General features: G+C 51.2%; 1 protein-coding gene across 2 annotated transcripts in view; it reads right to left on the reverse strand.

The window, feature by feature from the left end:
- Window positions 1–20,300, reverse strand: part of Mllt1 (MLLT1 super elongation complex subunit) — a 41,674-nt gene that overhangs the window by 15,656 nt on the left and 5,718 nt on the right. For both annotated transcript variants that reach the window (XM_038343431.1, XM_038343424.1), the window contains exons 2-3: window positions 17,691–17,871; window positions 11,609–11,691 (exon numbers count right to left, since the gene is read on the reverse strand). In XM_038343431.1, coding sequence (XP_038199359.1) covers window positions 11,609–11,691; window positions 17,691–17,871 — 264 coding nt within the window. The remainder of the gene's footprint in view (window positions 1–11,608; window positions 11,692–17,690; window positions 17,872–20,300) is intronic.

Genomic DNA, 20,300 nt, shown 5'->3' on the forward strand with positions numbered 1-20,300 from the left:
GAGAAACAAAATGGGGGGAGGGGCTCAGAAACAGTGTCGGGAAGAGGAAAGAGGACTAACCACTAGTTTAGTCACCTACGGGAGGGTCGGGCCAACTGCACCCCATCGTTTCCAGCTGCCGCTCTCTGGCAGTGCCTTGAAGGGTTGTGCAGAGCTGGCCCAACAGGGCAAGCAAGGACCCTTAGAGGAAAAAGGCTAAGTTCTTGGACATGTGTGCACACGCACATATACATATGTGTGTGTGTGTGTGTGTGTGTGTGTGTGTGTGTGTGTAAAATGTCTTCCTCAGTTACTCTGTACCCTATTTTATGAGGCAGGGTCTCACCAAATCTGGAACTTACCCTTGGTCTCTATCGGAGCATAGGGATTATAGACACACAACACACACCCAGTGCTCAAGTCCTCATGTCAGTGTGGCAAGCTCCTTCCTGGCTGAGCCCTGTCCTCCACTTTAGTAACCCCTACCGACTCACGACAGGTGAGGGACGACAGAGGGAGACAGGGGCCTCCCTGGGGACGCAGCATCTGAGAGCTACACTCCAGGATATAAGAGCCAGCAGTGTGCTAACCATTCCCCAAGTTTAAGGCCCACAGACACTTCAGTCGATCCCCAATTTGCCTCAACTCCAAGCATCTTCAGCACAGGCCCCTTGTATATGCACTGCAGCCACCTGTACTCACCACAGTGGGCAGCGAGCCAGCATCTCTCTAGCCTCAGACAACTGCAATGTCACCCAACTGGCCAGACCAGTGCTGGTGCCAAGGAGGCCAGGAGTGCACACAGCTCAGGAGAAAGGGCTTTGGGACAGGCTGGCCCCAAGCACCTGAGCCCATCTCCCACCCTGAGTGTGAGAACAGCAGCCACCACGAGGACCCCAGTATGCTGTGAGCCTGGGTTCACAGACTCACAGTTAGCAGTCAGATAATTCTGAGTGTGGCCTGAAATGACCGAGGACCCAGATTCAAATATAAGTTCACAAGAGATGCTGTAATGGGGCCATTCTCAGCATCATGCCCTTATGTGACAAGCAGCATCACTGAAAAAGAGTGAACAAGGATGGGAGGTGGCAGAGAGAGGAGAAGGGAGGGGAGGGGAAAAGAGCCTCTGAGACCCAGCCAAAGAGCCAAGACCTGTCCTGCTGATTTAAATCCTGAGCAAAACGGACTAGTAAAACATAGATACAAAGTGGAAAAACCATACAGGCAGACAGACAAACACAGATACACACAGAGAAAAAGAGACACATACACAGAGTCAGACACACACCTGGGTTGGGTGAGGCTCAATAACAGCGCATGTTCTTGGCATGTAAGAGGCCCTGGGCTCTACCCTCAGCCACCACTTCAGACAGGTTGACCATCTATGAGATACCAGGAAGCGCATGTATGAGATGCTAAGGCAGCTGCAGTGCAGGTCTGCAGACGCTCTGATGAGGTATCAGTCTTATCTCCTACAGACACGCAGTGGACTGTTTACAGGTCACACATTGAGCCAGCTGAGTCGCCAGGGCTCACGTCCAAACACTGTGGGAGTAGCGAGAAGGCGCTGCAGGCGAGCCGGCAGCTGGCAGACTGCTCTCCACTTCTGCACAAATTCTACACTTCTCTCTACTACAAACTGCTCAGTGCACATACCCAGCTCAGTCACAGTCTCCTCGAGGCTCTTTGGTACCCTCTGTGTCCTATGGGCTTTTCTCCTGCCCTCCCCTGGGTCACCTGTGCCACCAGGCTTTGCTATGTGCCTAAGTTTCCGTATTATCAGGGACAATCAGCCCCACTGGCATCTGGTCAGAATCAGGCCACATGTAGGTATACCACCCATACTCACAGGGCCTTCCCAGAGACCTGGTGAAAAAGCTTTCCCTCTAGGGCCCCAGCAATGTGCACTGGCACCTACTTTTGCTACAGCGAGAGAAGTGTCATCTACCCTCAAGGAAGACAGAACAAGAGACTGGAGGACAGGAGGTCCTTGGGTGTGAGGGACAGTGAAGTAACGGCAAGAGGAAGACTGAACAGCAGTGGACACTGCAGGACAGAGGAATCATGTGATGGTGGGAGCATCCTGAGACAGTTCAGGGACCCACCACCTGGCCTGGAGATGACTTGGATTAAGAGTACTTGTTCCCAGCACCCATAGCATGACCCACAATGGCCTGATAACTCCAACTCCAGAGGACCAAACACCCTCTTCTGGTCTATACAGGCACAAGCACACACACGGCACACAGATATACACACAGGCAAACATTCATACACACAAAACAAAAATAAACAAATCATGACCCCAAGCACAAGAGTTCAGTCATCTTTGGCCACAAAGAACTTGAGGATAGCCAGACTGCACAAAGCCCTGACCCAAAATAAAGCCAACAGACAGGAGGAGGAAGGACTTGGGCCACCGAGGAACACTGTGACAGCACGGCAGTAAGGAGATCCACAGGAAGCGTACAGTGCACAGCTCAGGTGAGGAATTACATGCTGGGAATCCCTTCAACAAAGCACGGAGCCTGAGCAGACCTATGTAAGAACTGGGAGCTTGGAGTAGCTACAGCTCACACATCTTGCCCCGATAAACCAAAGCCCAGTGGCAAGTATTTATAAAGGCATCCATTGCCAAGCTAGGCCCAGACCCACACACAGCAGAGCCAGAGCCAAGGGCTCCTCACACCACCGCCTGAAAACCCAGAGGCAGAGGTGGAGACTGGAAACATGAGAGGTTACCAGAATGAGTTCAACAGGCTGTGTTTGGGGAACTAGGGAATCAGAACCACGACAGATCCAACATGTGGGCCCCTATACAGTGTGCAAGTGTGATGGGTATGTGACTCCAGGAGAGACTGTGGTGGGACACAATGGACCTAAGAGACTGAGAACACATGGGACTGTCCATCTTCACAGTCAGATCAATCAGCTTCTAGGCACACAGCCCTAAACCAAGAAAGAGACTCACTGGCTGGTATGTGTTTGTCAGCAGGGAACGACTATCTCAGAACCCGCCAGAGATCAATGTGGCTGTGAGAAGGGCTTTCCTGGTTCAGTCCCCAAGAGGAGCAGGACAGGGACACTGAGCACAACCCTGGCTGGCCCCAGCCTCCTGCCCTCCAGTGTAAGGCCCTGAGGTCCCCTGGGACAAGTGCAGGGAACGCGTGAGGTGGAGATGGGACACAGGCTGCACTCCGAATCACAATGTGAGAAGCAGCTCCCAGCGACAGCACAGGGTTCAGCAACAGAACGGGAAGATGGAGTAGGACCCCAGGAAGGACTGCCAGTTGTTCCATGGAGACGGGGGAAAGACCGGGAAACCTCATGCCAGACTGAAACCATGTGACAAACTCTTCAGCAAGCAGAGACTCAGACAAGAGTCACCAGGGAGCTGGGCACAAGGTAGCACTTGTCATCCAGTGTGCAGAAGGCTGAAGGAGTAGGATGCAAAGATCAGGCTAGCCTGAACAGAGTGAGGCCTTGACTCGAAATAAAAAGAACAACTGCACTGAGAGCAAAGATGACGGGGGACTCATTCAGCTCCAACTGGCTTGTGTGTGGACATTTACTGTAACCAGCCTGCAGCAGTAGGCAAATCCTCCAGGAGACAGCAAGGCAGGCAGTTAAGAGCACTCACGTGACCCAGTACCAGCTTCTGATCCCTGCGGGTTCTGGACACATGATACACACACTTGTACATTAAAAACAAACAACAAACAAAAGCCCATAAAATAAGATAGCTTCTTAAAACACATTTAAAGACCCAAGTTTGAGAGCCAGGAATGGCAGCACATGCCTGTGGCTCCAGCCATGCAGAAGCATAGACGGGGGCCCTGGAGTTTGTCCATCAACCTGTCCAGCCACCAGTGAGCTCAGGTTCAGGGAGTGAGACCCTGTGTCAAAAATTAAAGAAGAGAGGGGCTGGAAAAGTGGCTCAGTGGTTAAGAGCACGAACTGCTCTTCCAGAGAACCTGGGTTCAATTCCTAGCACCCACATGGCAGCTCACAACTGTCTGTAACTCAAGTTCCAGGTGATCTGACACCCTCACATAGACACAAAGGCAGGAAAAACACCAATGCGCATAAAGTAAAAATAAAAAAGCTATTTTTAAAAGATAAAGTAAAAATAATTTTTTAAAATGAGGGGCAAGGCAGGAAAGACACTTATGTTGACCTGTGGCCTTCACACACCAAACACACAGCACACACAGTAGAGTGGAACTCTAAGGGGACACTATGAACAATGAGCATGGACAGATTAGTCACCTGGAGAAAACATGCATCTTTCTACAGCAAAGGAGACCAGCCACAAGAGAGCCAGCTCAGAAGCTAGAGCATCCAGGTTTGGTTCCCAGCACCCATCAGTCTCTAGGCCCAGGGGATCCAATGCCCTCTTCTGGCCACCTTGGGTACTAGGCACACATATGGTGCACAGGCAGACATGCAAGCAAACACTCAAACACATAAAATGTATCTTTTCAATTCTCAAAAGATCCACCACACACAAGAGACTCAGGCAGCTGTCAGGAATTCCCTGGAAACAACAGGCCAAAGTTAACACCTGCATCTCAGTACTGGGCAGGCTGAGGCAGGAGGACAGTGGATTCTAGACCAGCTTGGGACTATAAACATATCCTGACACAGACAGACAGGACCTAGGACCACAAAGCCTCCCTGGCATACCCTACGAAACATGCAAAGACAACAGCTCATCCTACTAAGCTCAGCAGGGTAAGAAGAGGGGTGACCACTCCCTAACACAGTTTATGTGACTGGCATCAACCCATATAGAAACCAAGGACACCACAGGAAGCCACCATCTGACACTGCCTATGAACACAGACGCAAGTACCCTGAGAAAACACTAGTGAAGCAAGCGGACTCAAGCTCTGAAGACGGTATACATCACACACCCAAGGAGAGGCCAGGGGTGCAGGCAGAGCACACAAAGCCATCTGCAGTGGTGCATTGGTGACAGGAAAGGAGCAGCCTCAGGGCGTTCTTGATAGTGGCAAAAAAAAAAAAAAGCCTCTGACAAAGTTTAATACATCTTCATCATGAAAGAGAACTGCACAGGAAGGTGGGGCAGGTGCGACATAAGAAAGCTGTGTTAGTCCCCGCCACCTCCTCAGTGGTCAGGAGACAGCTCCCACTGAACTGACGCAGACGCTGCTGAGATCCCTGCACTCACAGGTGCTGTGTGCAGACCCTGCGCAGGACTATGTGTACAAAGACAGGAAAAGCTTTTGTTTTTTAGTTTTAGAACTAGGCTTCCTCAATCCAATAATGGTCATTTACAACAGATCCATGACAGATGTCTCGCTCAACAGTAATAACTGGAAACTCCCCAGAGCAATGAGGAGCTGGCTGTGGATGACTGAAGGACACACAGGAAACCCTACACATGCACACGCACCTAAGCTCAGCACTAATGAACCTACTGAAGCCGCAGCTGTGGGCTGTGATGGCTCATCCAGCCGTCACATCGGTAAGATCTGGAGGTACCTGGGAGGCAGGACTCTGACATGCCCAAGCGGACTACCTTGATTAGGAAAAGACCTGCCCACTGTGGGAGGTATCACTCCCTATGCCGAGACCCTGTGCTGTATTAAAATAAACCAAACAGTTCCACAAGATGGCCCCATAAGTAAAGGCGCTTACTGCCAAGTCTGAGCTTGATCTGCAGGACCCATATGGAGAAAAGTGAGAATGAATTTTCTTTTTTTTAAAATATTTATTTATTATGCATACAATATTCTGTCTGTGTGTATGTCTGCAGGCCAGAAGAGGGCAGCAGACCTCATTTACAGATGGTTGTGAGCCACCATGTGGTTGCCGGGAATTGAACTCAGGACCTTTGGAAAAGCAGGCAATGCTCTTAACCACTGAGCCATATCTCCAGCCCCGAGAATGAATTTTCTTATGTTGAGCCCTGACCTCCTGGTGAGCATACACACAAAATAAGTAACCATAATAAAATGTACGCACATAAAAATGAAGCTGGGCATGATGGCATAAGCCACTGATCCCAGTACACCACAGACTCATCTCTGTGAATGGAAGGCCAGCTGGGGTCTGATCTACATAGCGAGGCTCTAGGCCAGCCAGGGCTACATAGTGAGACCTCGTCCCCCCCAAAACACAAACAAGTGTGAAAACACACTGTCCCTGGAGGGTGGGGGGTTCCACAGCTGAACACATTTCCAGGCATGTGTGAAGTCCAGTCTTCTTCCCCAGCACCAAATTAGTCCACAAGTGAAACTTGTGTAGCGTTCAGAGTCGGCCTGAACGCTGGCTGGTTTTGTGTCAACATGACACAAGCTACAGTCATCAGAAGACAGAGCCTCAGCTGAGGAAATACCTCCATGAGATCCATGAGAAATGTAAGGCATTTTCTCAATTAGTGATCAATACAGGAGGGCTCAGCCCACATTGGGTCCTGCGTTCTATAAGAAAGCAGGCTGAGCAAGCAAGCCATGGGGAACAAACCAGTAAGCAGCACCCCTCCATGGTCTCTACATCAGCTACTACTCTGTTTAAATTCCCATCCCGACTTCCTTAGATGATGAACAGCAATGCTGAGGTCTAAGCCTAATAAACCCTTTCCTCCCCAGCTTACTTTTTGATCATGGTGTTTTGTTGCAGCAATAGAAACCCTAACTAAAACAGCCTCTATGACCTCAGACAGCAACTGAGTCACAGACCTGATACCAGTCATTCACACACACAAATACACACACACAAATACACACACACACACACACACACAAAAGGAAAAACCATGCCAGGCGTTGGTGGTGCACACCTTTAATCCCAGCACTAGGTAGAGAGGTAGGTGGATCTGAGTTCAAGGTCAGCCTGGTCTTGAACTCAGAAAAGAAACCCTGTCTTGAAAAAAGCAATCAGATAACCAAATTTCATAGAAAGGTGCGATCTTTGTACATAAGGACACAAATAAGAAAACAACTGCAGATAGAAGAAGACACCTGCCGGCTGCACCAGGCCAGGATACACAAAGAGCTTGCAGCAACAGCAGATCTGAGAATGGAGCATGTTCTCTAAAGAGAAATTACCAGTGACCAGAAGATGCCAGCCCTGTGAGCCAATAGGGAATGTTAAGAATCTCAACAAGAGAATCCATCCATCCATCCTTGGGGAGGGCCATGGCTTAAATAGAGAGCAGGCATGGCTGAGGTCACAGACACAGAAAGTCTCATCACAGGTGAAAAGAAAAATGGTGCAACCACCATGAAGGAGCTGGTCAGAGAGTGAAGCCAGAACCCAACTCCTCCCGGGCCCCCCACTCCTCCCAGGTCCCTGCCAGTGCCTCCACCAGCATCTCCCAGAATGAACCAGTGCAAGTGCATAGATGCCACTGTGGCTGCCATGGTCACTCCATTCCCAACAGCAGGTAAAAAGCTGCAGGGCTGATTCCCACCTGGGGTCCCATGTCTGTAACTTCTGCAGGACAGCCTGACATGCAACAAACCTGTCTGCTGCCAGTGCCTCTTGACAAATCTCATCCTTTCTGACAACAGGGTGTTTAAAGTAGCTCCTGAGAATATGCTGAGTGCAGGAGACAGGCGGGATGGACCTCAGGTGTGGCTGGCCACGTGCAAACAGCCAAGGTGCTCTCTACATCCTGATAAACACTGTTAGACTCAGCATGATTTAGGCCGGTCAGGAATGGTGGCTCAGCCATCTCAATGATGTCCACAATCAACAGACATTAAATGAGGGATCTTTAGAGGCACATACAAAGTCACCCACTGACCAGAGACAAAAGGGCTGATATGAAAAACGTGGTTTCCCCTGGGAATGACTATCCAGTCTCTAAGTAGAGCTGGCCCTGAAAGCCCCGGAAACATGTGAATAGATGTGCATGGAATGCCCCACAAAGGGGCCCTTGCCCACTAACCCATCAGAACCTAAGTTCACAGCCTGAGACCCTGAGAGGTCACCTAGCCACTGTGACACCATCAGTCCTGAGATCTAAGCATAGTATGCCAACCAGAGCCTGTGTTTTTTCTGCTGTTGTTGAGGCGGGGGTGCCCCGTAATCCTGCCTGGCCTCCAAGAACACTGACAACGTCTGAGGACCATGTACATCTGCACGTCATGTGCAGTTCCGCACATCAGGGTACGGCGGCAGATAGATCTGAGTGCCTCGAGTGTGTCACCTACACGTCTAGCAGTCACCTAGAGCAAGATGCAAACCACAGCTGTGTGTGGCATGGTGCCACCCTGAGGCTGGAGATGGTGGAGAATGGTATAGGCCTATAGTCAGGAAGCTCGTGATCACACTAGGCCCTGGCTCAAAATTTTTCCAGTGTGCTGCTTAACTGACACTTCTCCCCAGCATCGAATCCTCAGCAAATCTCCCCAGGAGAGATCCACAAGGCAACGTGAGAACACAAGCTGCAGACCACACTGCGGTCACAGCACTGACCTGCAGACTCAGAGCAGCCCCTCTCCTTGTCTCTCAGCATGCCAATATCTACAGCATGGGTGATGAAGAGGCAGGACCATGCTCAGCTTAAGCACTGTTGGTGTGACCACAGCTCAGATTGCTCTCTCCAGGGGACTCACTCCTGATGGGACACAATTCCCTGGGCCAGCCTTTGTCCTGGGAGTGTGTGCACAGGCAGGAAATCATCATATAAATGTCCATACACACTCCAAGAGCCTAACAACTTGAGAGAACCAGTGAGGAGTTAATCAGAGCCAAGAACTGCCCCAGGACATAACACTGTGTGCATGATCAGCAGCCCAGAGACAACAAGGGGTTCATGACAGCGCCTGACCTGCAGCACATATGAAGCCCTAGGGATCCCTGAAGAACACTCAGGGACAGAGAACTTCAACCACTTGTCTTACACCTTCCTGAGGTCCCAGGGCAGTACCTCTCCCCTAAGGACAGGGCATAGGGACAGAGCTGCCTTGGTACCTGGTGTGGTTATGGGGTGAAGCAGACCTATACACAGGCACCTTGAGCTCTGGGCCCAGAGGACATGGTGGCACATGAGCAACCAGCTCAGCCTGTATTTCATCACACCCGAGGGCTGCTGGAAGCTTGAGAGTCCCTCCCTAAGGAGTATGAGAAGCAGAGAACAAGCTCATAGTGCAGCCCACCCCGTCTTGCTGACACACTTGACCAGCCAGGTGCAGATACAGCTCTGCTTTTACAGCCCAGGAATGTGCTGGGTGCCGCCCAGTGGCCCGGATTCATCCCACCATGGCTAAAGTAACTAAGAAACACCAGGAGTTTGACACTCCCTTTATTTAAAATGGTGCCTGGCCACCCTCAGCATGAGGTCTGTCCAAGACACCAGGATACAGATGATAGCCCCACCCTAGGATGTGCCTCAGATAGACTGGGAGACAACAACAGGGGAAAACAGCCTCCACCCAGGCCACTGCACAGCGCCCCAGTCCAGGAACTCCGTGTTGTCCCACCCCTGGAAACTGGGAATACCAACAGCATGTAAGGACAAAGGAACATCATATCTGACTACGACCTTGCAATCAGAAAGCCAGACCACTCTGTCCTCTGCCAGCCGACTGATTCTGGCTACTGGAGGCATAGAGAGGACTTACAACCACAAAGACAACACCCTACCCATGCTCAGAGCACTGTGCTTTCCATGGCATGACATGCTCACCACAGTCTCCCTGGCCATGAGCACGACAGGCTCCAGAGCAAACCTCAGAGGGCTGTGGGGAGCTGGGTTGGAACAGTGCCTAAGAACCAGAGCCCAGCCATCCCACATGCCTGGCCAGGCAGGGAGATGCCCACAGATGTCAGGGACACAAGGCCTCTGAGCACAGGGGGCTTACAAACAGCCCTTGTGACTCCAGGACGTGGGAGCCTGTCAGTCCAGAAGTGGTTCAACTGCCCCAGGACAGGCGACAGTCCCCTGGCCTGTGCCTGCCGTGTGTGTCCTAATGCCCAATCACTGAGGGCTGCAGGGAGGAACTCATGACCTTGGCTTCATCCCTGCTGCCACCGCTGAGACTTGGTGTGCTTACAATCCACTGAAATGGCACTTGGTCCCATGAGGCAGCATACCTGAGCCTGTCCCCAGAAGTCCCTGCCAACAGAATGGTTCGTTGCCACTCTCAAATCTCCTGCAGGCCTGATATAAACAAGGACTCAAGACTTGGGGCTTCAGAGGGAACAAGAACCCTAAGCAGCAGAGGCCTTTTTCAACAGAATGAAGTGTGATGCTCCCAGACTGTGCATCAGGGCCTGGGCAGGCGGCTTCATTGTTAAAAGTTTTTATTCACAAGCATGAGGCTGTTTACTCCTGAGCCTGAAAACTGGGAGACATACAATGCCTGGAACTCACTGCAGCCAAGTTAGAGACCATGTTCTCACATGGTAGGACAGAGAGCCACAGAGTCTCTGAAGACACACTCTGGCCTCCAAGTGCACACGTGTAAGCATACCTATAGACACACCTCAGGAAAACATACTCTCACTGTGCCACCATTCAGGGGGTCCACACGGCATCACAGACCCCCAAACAACTTAAAGAGGGCGTATAGGAAGGTTCCCTGGGTGTAAGTGCTTGCTGCCAACTCTGAAGGCCTGAGTTCAAGCTCCAAAGCCCCTGGTAAAAGGAGAGAATCCAATTACCACAAGTTGTCCTCTGGCCTCTAAGTGAGTGCTGTGTTTGCACAAGCGTGTATGTGTGCCTCACTCGAGTGTGTACAGAGAGTAAATACTGGTAAGAAATACAGAGAATTATAAGAAAACTGGCACAGCGCAGATTCCCAGCATACAGAGTGAAAACTCTGGAGGAAAATGTCTGGGTGCCCTGTGCCACTGCTGGCTGCTGCTGAGGGAACAGTACAGATGCAGGCTGTTGAAAATGCACTCATGCTGATGCTGTCTTAGCTGACCGTTGCAAAAAAAAAAAAAAAGTCCCTTTCTGCATGTCCATTACTCCTGTGTGCCCCACTTACTCAGGAGCACTGACAAAGCTTTCTCAGCCTCTCCACTTGCCAGTCTAGGGCATTTAGAGAATCAGCAGGTCTGTGCAGGAGAGTGGGGTTCTTTCCTAACTCCATAGCCTCAGGCTCAAAGGGATAGAAAGTCTTAGTTGGGGGACACACCACACAGCAATTACAAGTTCTCCCCTTGGGTGTTGATAGTCTACAAACTGGTCCCCTACTGAGACTGCTCCTATAGAGAGTAGCTAAATGTGCTTCCCTGTCACACTGTGTGCATAAACATCTCCCCACCCTGTCCAGCCTCCCTGCTCAGTTGCATTCATACCCCCGCCCCCAGGCTGCAATTTCTATTTCTCTGAGTCCCACCCAGTTCACTGGATAGGAGATTTCTGTGTCCTTCATTCCCACTCTGCTCCGTTAGATCAGGTGGCCTAATATCCACTTGCTCCTCTGGGCTGATAGGGACTGAAGCTGGCTCAATTTCCAGTTTTGCTTCTGCTTTTCTTCCTGTCAGTATCCCCCTAGGCAGTATGGGCTGGGACCATGATCCTTGCCTCAGCCTCTGAGCTGGGCTGACAGGTGCTTGCTCCTAACCCCATTTCTTTCACACACTGTCCTGCTCCACCCATAGTCACAGGTACTTTCCATCCCCCACCCACCCAGTCTCTCACCTTGTTTTTGAAGTACACTTCGATGAGCATGATGAAGCCTGCATAGCCCGATTCCTCCACTTTGTAGGGGGGCTCCTTGCACACTGCAAAGAGAGTAAAAATCTTCCATCAGCCCACCACAGCCCCTCCAGGCCCTCAGGCTGCTCTGCAGGAGACCTGGCTCCAGGGACAATGGACCTCCAGGCCAGGGCTTCTGGGAAATGACAGGGCAGAGTGGGGTCAGAAAGAAGGCAAGGCAGGGCCTCTGCATGGTCAGCAGAGGGCACATCCAGTGACAAGCACCTTGGCACCAGGAATGCCAGGCAAGGGGCTCAGGGGCACCTCCCCAAGATCCTCAGGCACACCAACCTGAAAAGCCTGTCCTACTGTCTACCCAGTCTCCATACACCCTGCCCACGTGAGGCTGCTCAAAGACAGCAGTCATGGAAGCAAAAGAGAAAGGAAAAGGAAGATGAAGGGGGACAGGGAGCCAGGAGTCAGAAGGAGATGACAATGACCTTCTACACTTTGTGTGACTGTGGAGACTTAGCAAGCAGGTGACCTATGGGGCTTAGGGACCCCTGAAGGTGAGACTGGGCAGACAGCTTTGCATGGGACCCAGGCAGGCCCAAGACTCCCTTCTCCCTCCTCTGCCATGGCTGGCGAAGCACATTCACTGCTTCCTCCAGGGTTACCCTGTGTGTGTTCCCTGCCCTAGCAGTAGCCTGGGGACACCTGCACCAGCACTTCCTGGGGACAACACATGAGTCACTACAGCCACAAAGCAATGCCTATGCTTGTTCACTCATTCTCCATTCACCGTGGTGTTCCTGGGGTAGAGGGGCTAGAACAATGTCAGATGGGCCACTGCAGCAACCACCACCCCTGCTTTTTTCTTGGGAGGGCAGCATCCTTGAACTGATGGAGGTGGAGAGTGTGGCCCAATTCCTGGTTCCCACTAGTCTGGTTTCCTGCTGGAGATACCTTGGCCTCCTGGTACCTGAACTGCTCTTCCTAGTGTCCTCAGTCTTGAAGCACCACAGTCCACTGTTTCTCTTAAGGTCCTCAGTCCTGGCTCCCCCACCCCCATTCAAGGCCACCAGGCTGTTCTCTGGTCAACTTCCAAACCTGCCAACAGCTCCAGATGGGCCCACTGCGCACTAAGTGCTGCAGGTAGGGTTTCTTTGCTGTTACCAACCCCTGCACTGTCTAGCACCAGGTCCTGCTGGGCAGCTTCTGCTCAGTCAATCAGCCAACAAACCAATCTACCCATCACCTGAATCCTGCACCTGGCTCCCTTTCATGGTGCCCACTGTGGCTCTCCACCACCCCAGGGGCCATCTCCTGACTCCAGCTACCTGCAAGGTACTTCACCACTCTTAGACTCTCCAAAGATAGGCACTGGTTCCTAGGTCCCCAGTCCTACTGAGCAAGCAATGGCCAAAAGTCATCCCCCCACACACCCACACAGAGCCCAGTACTGTGTTCCTCACACGCTGGGTATAAATCCTGCTCCATCCCTCCAAGCCACAAGCTGCTTTGCTTTAGTCTTATCTCTAGGACTCTCCACAGACAGCAGTTCAGAAAGCAGCCACCACGTGCCACTGGCTAAGGCAAGCCAGTCTCTCCACATCTTCCTAAGGAAAACAAACCAGACTCTCCACTGCCCCGCCCACTAACAGTCTGAAAGCTTCAGATCACTTCTCAATGAGGTCTGCGTCAAGATGGAGGGCAGAGAAGAAAAGTCCTGTTACCTGCTGAGAATAACCCTTTTCTTTTCTTTCTTTCTTGTTTGTTTTGTTTTTTGAGACAGGGTTTCTTTTTTTTAAAATATTTATTTATTATGTATACAATATTCTGTCTGTGCAGGCCAGAGGGCACCAGACCCTATTACAGATGGTTGTGAGCCACAATGTGGTTGCTGGGAATTGAACTCAGGACCTTTGGAAGAGCAGGCAATGCTCTTAACCTCTGAGCCATCTCTCCAGCCCCGAGACAGGGTTTCTCTGTAGCTTTGGAGCCTGTCCTGGAACTAGCTCTTGTAGACCAGGCTGGCCTTAAACTCACAGAGATCTGCCTGCCTCTCCGTGGAGTGCTGTAATTAAAGGCGTGCGCCACCACCACCCGGCTCGAACAATCCTTTTCTCCACTATGAATACATATTACTCTCATTGGTTAAAAAGCAGACAGGCCAGTAGCTGGGCAGGAAGTTAGGCAGGAAAGTCAAACGGGATGGGAAGGAGAGTAGAGTCAAGAGAGACACCAGTCAGCCGCACAGGAAGCAGACATGCTAGAAGAAGGTAAAGACACGAGCCACGTGGCAATATGTAGGTTAACAGAAACGGGTTCAGCGATAAGAGCTAGTTAGTAATAAGCCTAAGCTATTCAGCCGAGCATTTATAATACTAAGCCTCTGAGTGGTTATTTGGGACTGGGCAGTCAGGACAGGAAAATCTCCATTTATAGTCACCACTGAGCCTCATCCCTGCCCACATACTCTAACCCCAACACCTTTCAACAGGACCTTTAGGTCTTCTGTATGAAAGGCCACATCCCAGCAGGAGAGGTCTGGGTTCCCAGGGTCTCTGACCTCCAGGTCACTAGCTGCTCAGGGGGAATCTCTGCAAGTTTTTCACATCTCAGCCCACCCAAGTAAAGGAAGAAGCCCTTCTGTGTGTCTAAGGTTCCAAAAAGACCTCACGCCCTCCTTCAATGCCCAGCAGAGACAGACAGGGCTCTGCAGGGACTCCCTGTGCCACAAAGGCTCACAAGGCAAAAAGGAAACTGAAATCTGGACTAGCAAGATGACTCAGAAGGAAAAGAAGCCTGCCATGGAACTGACCTGGAACCCACATGGTAGAAGAGAAAACACTGTCTTCTACCTCCACACAGGCACCATGAGCACCCCTCCCCCAACACACACAAAATAAATCAATCAATGTAATTTTTTTTTTTTTTTTTTTTTAGGACCTGGAGAAATGACAGATCTTGCTGAGAATCCCAGTTCAGTTCCCAGCACCCTCACAACTACCTTTAATTCCTGCTCCAGGGGATCCAATGCTCTCTTCTGGCCTAATGGGGCACCTGCACTCTGGTACACACACACACACACACACACACACACACACACACACACACACACAAAATGAGAAATGTAAAACTGGTAAAATATTTAAAGAATACAATTAATGTTAAAGATAAGTAAATCCAATGGAAGCTGCTTGGGCACGAAGTAAGCAGGAGCAACAGAGCCCAGGTGACTGACAGCTGTTTGGTAAGCACATGCCAGGCACTATGGCATGAAAGCCAGTGAGCAGGAGCAGGAGTTAGGGCTGGGCTCCTCAGTGAACTACGAGTGCGAACCAGAAGGAAACAGGTGGGACTGCCAGGCAAAGTGGGCATGGCTAAAACATGAGCCTGGCTGCCTGGAATGAGAGGAGGTTCGTGGAGCTCAAGTGGTAAAGGAGAGTGCTGTGCTGTGCTGTGCTGTGCTGTGCTGGGTTACACTGGGAGGCAATGGCCTTTCCAGTGAGCCAGGGCTTGTGGTCATGGAGGCACTGGGCTGACTAGGAACTACCTCCTCATTAACAGCCCCCCAAGGTCCCAGAGTGGGAGGGGCGCAGAGGCAGAGGGCACAGACGAGCATCTTGTGAGGGAGGCCTGAGGGTTGTTGCAGTACACCACAAACTCTACAGGATGAAGGGAGGGCAGACAAATACACCCAGGGAAAAAGCAAGTCCAGGCCACAGAAGATGTCACTGCGGGGCAGGGTGGGGCACCTGTGACTCCAGCACTCAGGAGGCTCAGGGAACCACAAATGATGAAAAGCACCTGCCTTCTGACCCTGCAATGACCTCAAGTGCTCTCCAAGAATAACTCAGAGGTGAGGTCCAGAGAGCAACCAGCTGACCCTACCCTAAGCCCGATCCACAGTCAGAGCTGCAATCTGTACAATCAGCCTCACTGTCTACCACCCCCCACTCTGGAAGGGGGAAGGGCATGAGTGTAGAACCATGGTGGGGTGAGGGGCAGCTCCCCCCAAGAGTACTGTGGAGGTTCCTGGAGAGACAAGTCTATATCACAGGTCCTCAGCCACCAGCCAAAGCTGACAGGGAAAAGAGGCCACGTGTACTCAGTAAACACTGTGGAGGACTCAGGTCTCTGCAGATACCAGTCCCACAGACAGAGCAATTGATGTGATCTTGGCACTGGGCACGAGCAGGACTAGCCTTGATAGCTACACAGGGCCTCATCATATAGTCCAGGCATATCCGTCAATGCATGACCCTCTAGAGTACAGAGGCTGCAGGGAATGCACCACAACAGCCAGCTGACCTCACTTTAAAACACAGGTTGACAGGCAGCCTACACTGCTGAGCTGACTGCTCACCTATGAGGGCTGTCAGGAGATAGGCGCCTGTCTGACAAGTCCACGAACACCTGCTATGCGAGGCAGCCATGCCTGCTATGTTCTAAGATGGAGGAAACCAAGGTGCTGGGGGACGATGAGGGGAGTGGATGGGTGGATGGCTGTGTGGCTAGGTAGATGGCTAGAAGGATGGATGGGTGGGCAGGCAGGTAGGAATGGGGGATAGCTGTGTGGCTGGGTAGGGGAGCGAGTAGACGGCTAGGATGGGTGGGTGGGGAGAGTGGTGACGAATGTGTGGGTGTGGGTGGGCAATGGAATGGTAAGTGGCAGGCAGGTCAGTAGACAGGTACGTGAAGAGAAGGGAGAAGAAAGGCAGGTAGAAGTAGAGAAGATGAGCACAGGGGGAGAATCATGACGGACAGCACAAAGTCAGAAAAAGAAAAAATAGTAAAGCAGAAAAAAGAAACCCCCACTGCCCTTAGAAGTGCTTGGCCCCAAGCATAACCTTCAATGTGACATCTGTCACCCATTGCAGGCCCATAGTTAATATCCATGAGCTACAGTCCACATAGCAATGTCGAAGGTAAACGGTCCGGCAACAACTCTCTCTCCATCTGAAGAATAGATCTTCACTACAGAAAAGCATTCTGTCCATTACTAACACACCCAAGAAAACAGTATTTATTGGTAGCTGATCCCCCAGTGAGGGCTGGGGCATGGTCAGGGGTGGGGCCCCTGCACAGAATACACCATCCTTGGAGTTGGGGTGTAACCCAGCTGTAAGCACCCACCTGACGTGCAAACCTGTGTTCCACCATCGTACAGCACAAAAAAGAAAAGAACTACGCACTGCAGGACAGGGGCGCGCTCAGCTTGAGCAGAGCAGAGACACAGCAGCGCGGAAGGCGACCCAGCCTACACACATACTTGACAGAGACCATCTGCCAAAGTCTGCCAGGACGACCTTCCACAGAAAGTCACCTTTAATCACAAACCCCAACAGACTGTCCCCCGGGGAAGCTACTCCTGAGGCAAGTAGGGAAATGTGGAGAAGAATGATGGGAAGCAGTGCCGCAGCCTCGGTAAAACGGTACCCAGAAAGAGATGCATATGCAAGGACAGTAGATATAGGAGTGCCCGTAATCCTACCCTAAAGAGTATATGGTTTTTATTGAAAATAGATTCTTTCATACATTATATTCTGATTAGTTCCCCCCCAACCCCTCTCAGATCCCCACAACATCCCCACCCACCCAAATCCACATCCTTTCTTCCCCTCTCTCATTAGAATACAAACAGGCATCTAAATGCAACAATACAAAATAAAACAAAAACAAACCAGAATAGAAAAAAGCAAACAGTAAGAAAAAATGGAGCTAAAGAGAAAGCACAAGAAATAGGTACAGATGCTGAGACACACACGTTCACACACAGAGAAATCCCACAAGTAACATAAGCCAAAGATCTGTGAGATAAAGGGGAAAAACCCTCCCAAAATACTACTGAGTTCATTTTGTGTTGGCCATTTACTGCTGGGCATGGGGCTGCCCTTAAGAGTGGTTTGTCTACCCAGTGAGACCCTCAGACTCCTTAAACCATAACCCTGACTGCTTCTGGCCTGGGCTGGTTCTTGGCTATTTCAGTTCCCATGAGTGGGCGGAGCAGTCACTAGTCACACCACCAGGCTGGAATTGGAGGGTCACTGGTAGGGAGGACCAGGGAAAGGGCACTCACCACGCTTGGGTTTGGGGAAGCTGTCATGCAGTCGGAAGATGACCTTCTCCACGAAGTGCTGGATGTCACACTGCTCAGGGCCACGTACGAAGACCATCCAGTCATGGGTGAAGCCCTCAGTGGTGGGCTTCTTGCGCAGCTGGGCACGGTGCCCTAGCTCTAACTTCACCTGGACAGTGCACTGAGGGGGAGAGAGAAGCAAGGCCAGGTCAGCATGGAGGCAGAGTCACACATTGCTACCCTGCACTCTGGCCTCTGGGACACTGTCAATGCTGGCTGTGGGAGCTTCTGTGTGCTTCCAGGATACAAATACACATGTACTACACTCTTAGCATGAGAAAGGGCGCAGGTTCTGGCTCCTCCCACCAGCACAGCAGCTGTGGCCCCTTCAACTCCATGGACATCCCAGCTGATTCATCACTGAAAGGACAGAAAGGTCCTCTCCACAGGGCAGTTTTCCCTGGCCCCCTCCCACAGGCTCTGTGGCCCCTGCTGACCACTTGGACCTCACAGAGCACAGCTAGGCCCTCAGCTGAAGGGCCCACGGTGCCGGCCTAGCCAGCACAGCAGCTCCTGAAGGAGCACTCTCATTCTCCCCACTCCTGCGGGTGTTATGACACGGGATCCTAAAACCCCAGGTGGCTCAGGCCAGCCCCAAAATAAATGCAAAGACACTAAACTCCAAGAGATTCCCAGCACAAGGGCAGGACCACCTCCAAAAGGCAATCAACTAGAATGTCTGCAACATGGAAAACATACATGTGTGTATGTGTGTGTGAAAGTGGTGTGCACAGGCCCAAAGTTGACACTGGGTTCTTCCCCACCATTCTCCACCTTACACATCGATGAAGGGCCTTTTGCCTGAGCCAAGAGCATGTTTGTCTGGCTATTACGTGTTGCTAGCTTGCTCAGGTGGTCTTAGTTTTTAACAACCTGATATAAGCCAGTGTCATCTGAACAGGGAAGTTCAACTGAGAAAAGGCTTCTATTGAATTGGCCTGTGGTGTTTCTTGATTAATGATTGACATGTGAGCACCCAGTCCACCATGGGCAGGTGGTCCTGGGATGTATAAAAAAGCAGAACTAAGGAAAGCACGGGGAGCAGGCGTCAATTTCCCTCCAAGATGAGCTGTGATTGTGAGGTTGGCAAAATCAACCCTTCCTTCCCTGCCCCAGCTGGCTTTGGCCATGATGTTTTACCCCAGCAACAGAAAGCCGGACGAACAGACCATGAGACCTCCGCCTCCCCAGCGCTGCTCTGCCTTTGATATGAGTACTGGGAGCTCAACTCCACCTTCATACTTGCACAGTGAGTGTTTCGGCCAATGAGCCATCTCCTTAGCCTTTTTACACGTTTTTAATGTAGTGTATGTGCATAGGTGGGTGAACATGTGTGTATACATGAAGGTAGTGGACAGCTTTGAACGACACCCTCAGCAATACTATTTACCTTTTTTTAAGATTTATTTTTACTTTATTTACGTGTTTATCTGTGTATCTGTGTGTGCAGGGCTAGGGACCGGGGGAGGTCAGAAGAGGGAACCAGATCCCCTAGAACTGCTGTTACAGGTGTTTTTAAGTCACCCTAAGGATGCTGGAAACCCAACTCCAGCCCTCTGCAGCAGTGCCAAGTGCTCTTAACAACTGAGTTTCTCCAGCCCCAGGGATCCCCTTGTCTCCAGTTCCCCAAGGCTGGAATCACATCTAGTTTTTACTCTTCACTGAGTCACTCCTTCAGCCCAAAGAGAACTTTCTTTTTTGGGGTGGGGGGTTGTGGTGTGTGCTGGGCATTGAACAGAGGCCTTAATGCACGATAGGCAAGCACTGTATCACTGAGCTACAGCACCAGGAGCTCCCTAGACATTGAGTTTTGAGACAGGGTCTCACTATGGAACCCTGGCCAGCCTAGAACCTACCCTGTACACCAGACTTGGATGCAGGGCTGAAACTTAAGGTAGGTACCACCATGCTCCACCCTAGCCTTCTCCCTCCACTCACCACCAGACAGGTTTCTCTATGTAGCCCTGGCTGTCCTGGAACTCACCCTCTATACCAGGCTAGCCTTGAACTCAGAGCTCCTCTTCCCTCTTGAGTGCTGGGATTATAATCGTGTGCTATCACCACCAGCTACCCTCGTCTTCTATTTATTTAATACATTTATTATTTTGGTTTTCCAAAACAGGGTTTCTCTTTGTAGTCCTGGCTATCCTGGAACTCACTCTGTAGACCAGACTGGCCTCAAACTCACAGAGGTCCGCCTGCTGGGATTAAAGGTGTGCACCACCACACCCATCTTTACCCCAGCTTTTTTTTTTTTTTTTTTTTAAAGATGAGGTCTCACAATGCAGCCCAGGCTGGCCTTGAATTCCCCACCCTTCTGCAGCTGAGAGCTGGGGTCTCTCTCTCAGGTCTGACCCGACAGTCACCCAGGCTAAGCTGGCTTGCTAAGTGCTCTACCTAGATAAGCAAGACAATCAAGCAGGAGGTCCAGGCTGCCTGCCAGGAACTCCACACACTGGTCTCTGCTAGCCCTCTCCATTGGAGGCACACTGTCCAGGGGCCCAGACCCTAGAGGTCCCACCTATGCCCCAACTCCTCTCCCGACACCTG

Source organism: Arvicola amphibius, chromosome 1 (genome assembly GCF_903992535.2).
Source record: "Arvicola amphibius chromosome 1, mArvAmp1.2, whole genome shotgun sequence".
Classification (NCBI taxonomy): domain Eukaryota; kingdom Metazoa; phylum Chordata; class Mammalia; order Rodentia; family Cricetidae; genus Arvicola; species Arvicola amphibius.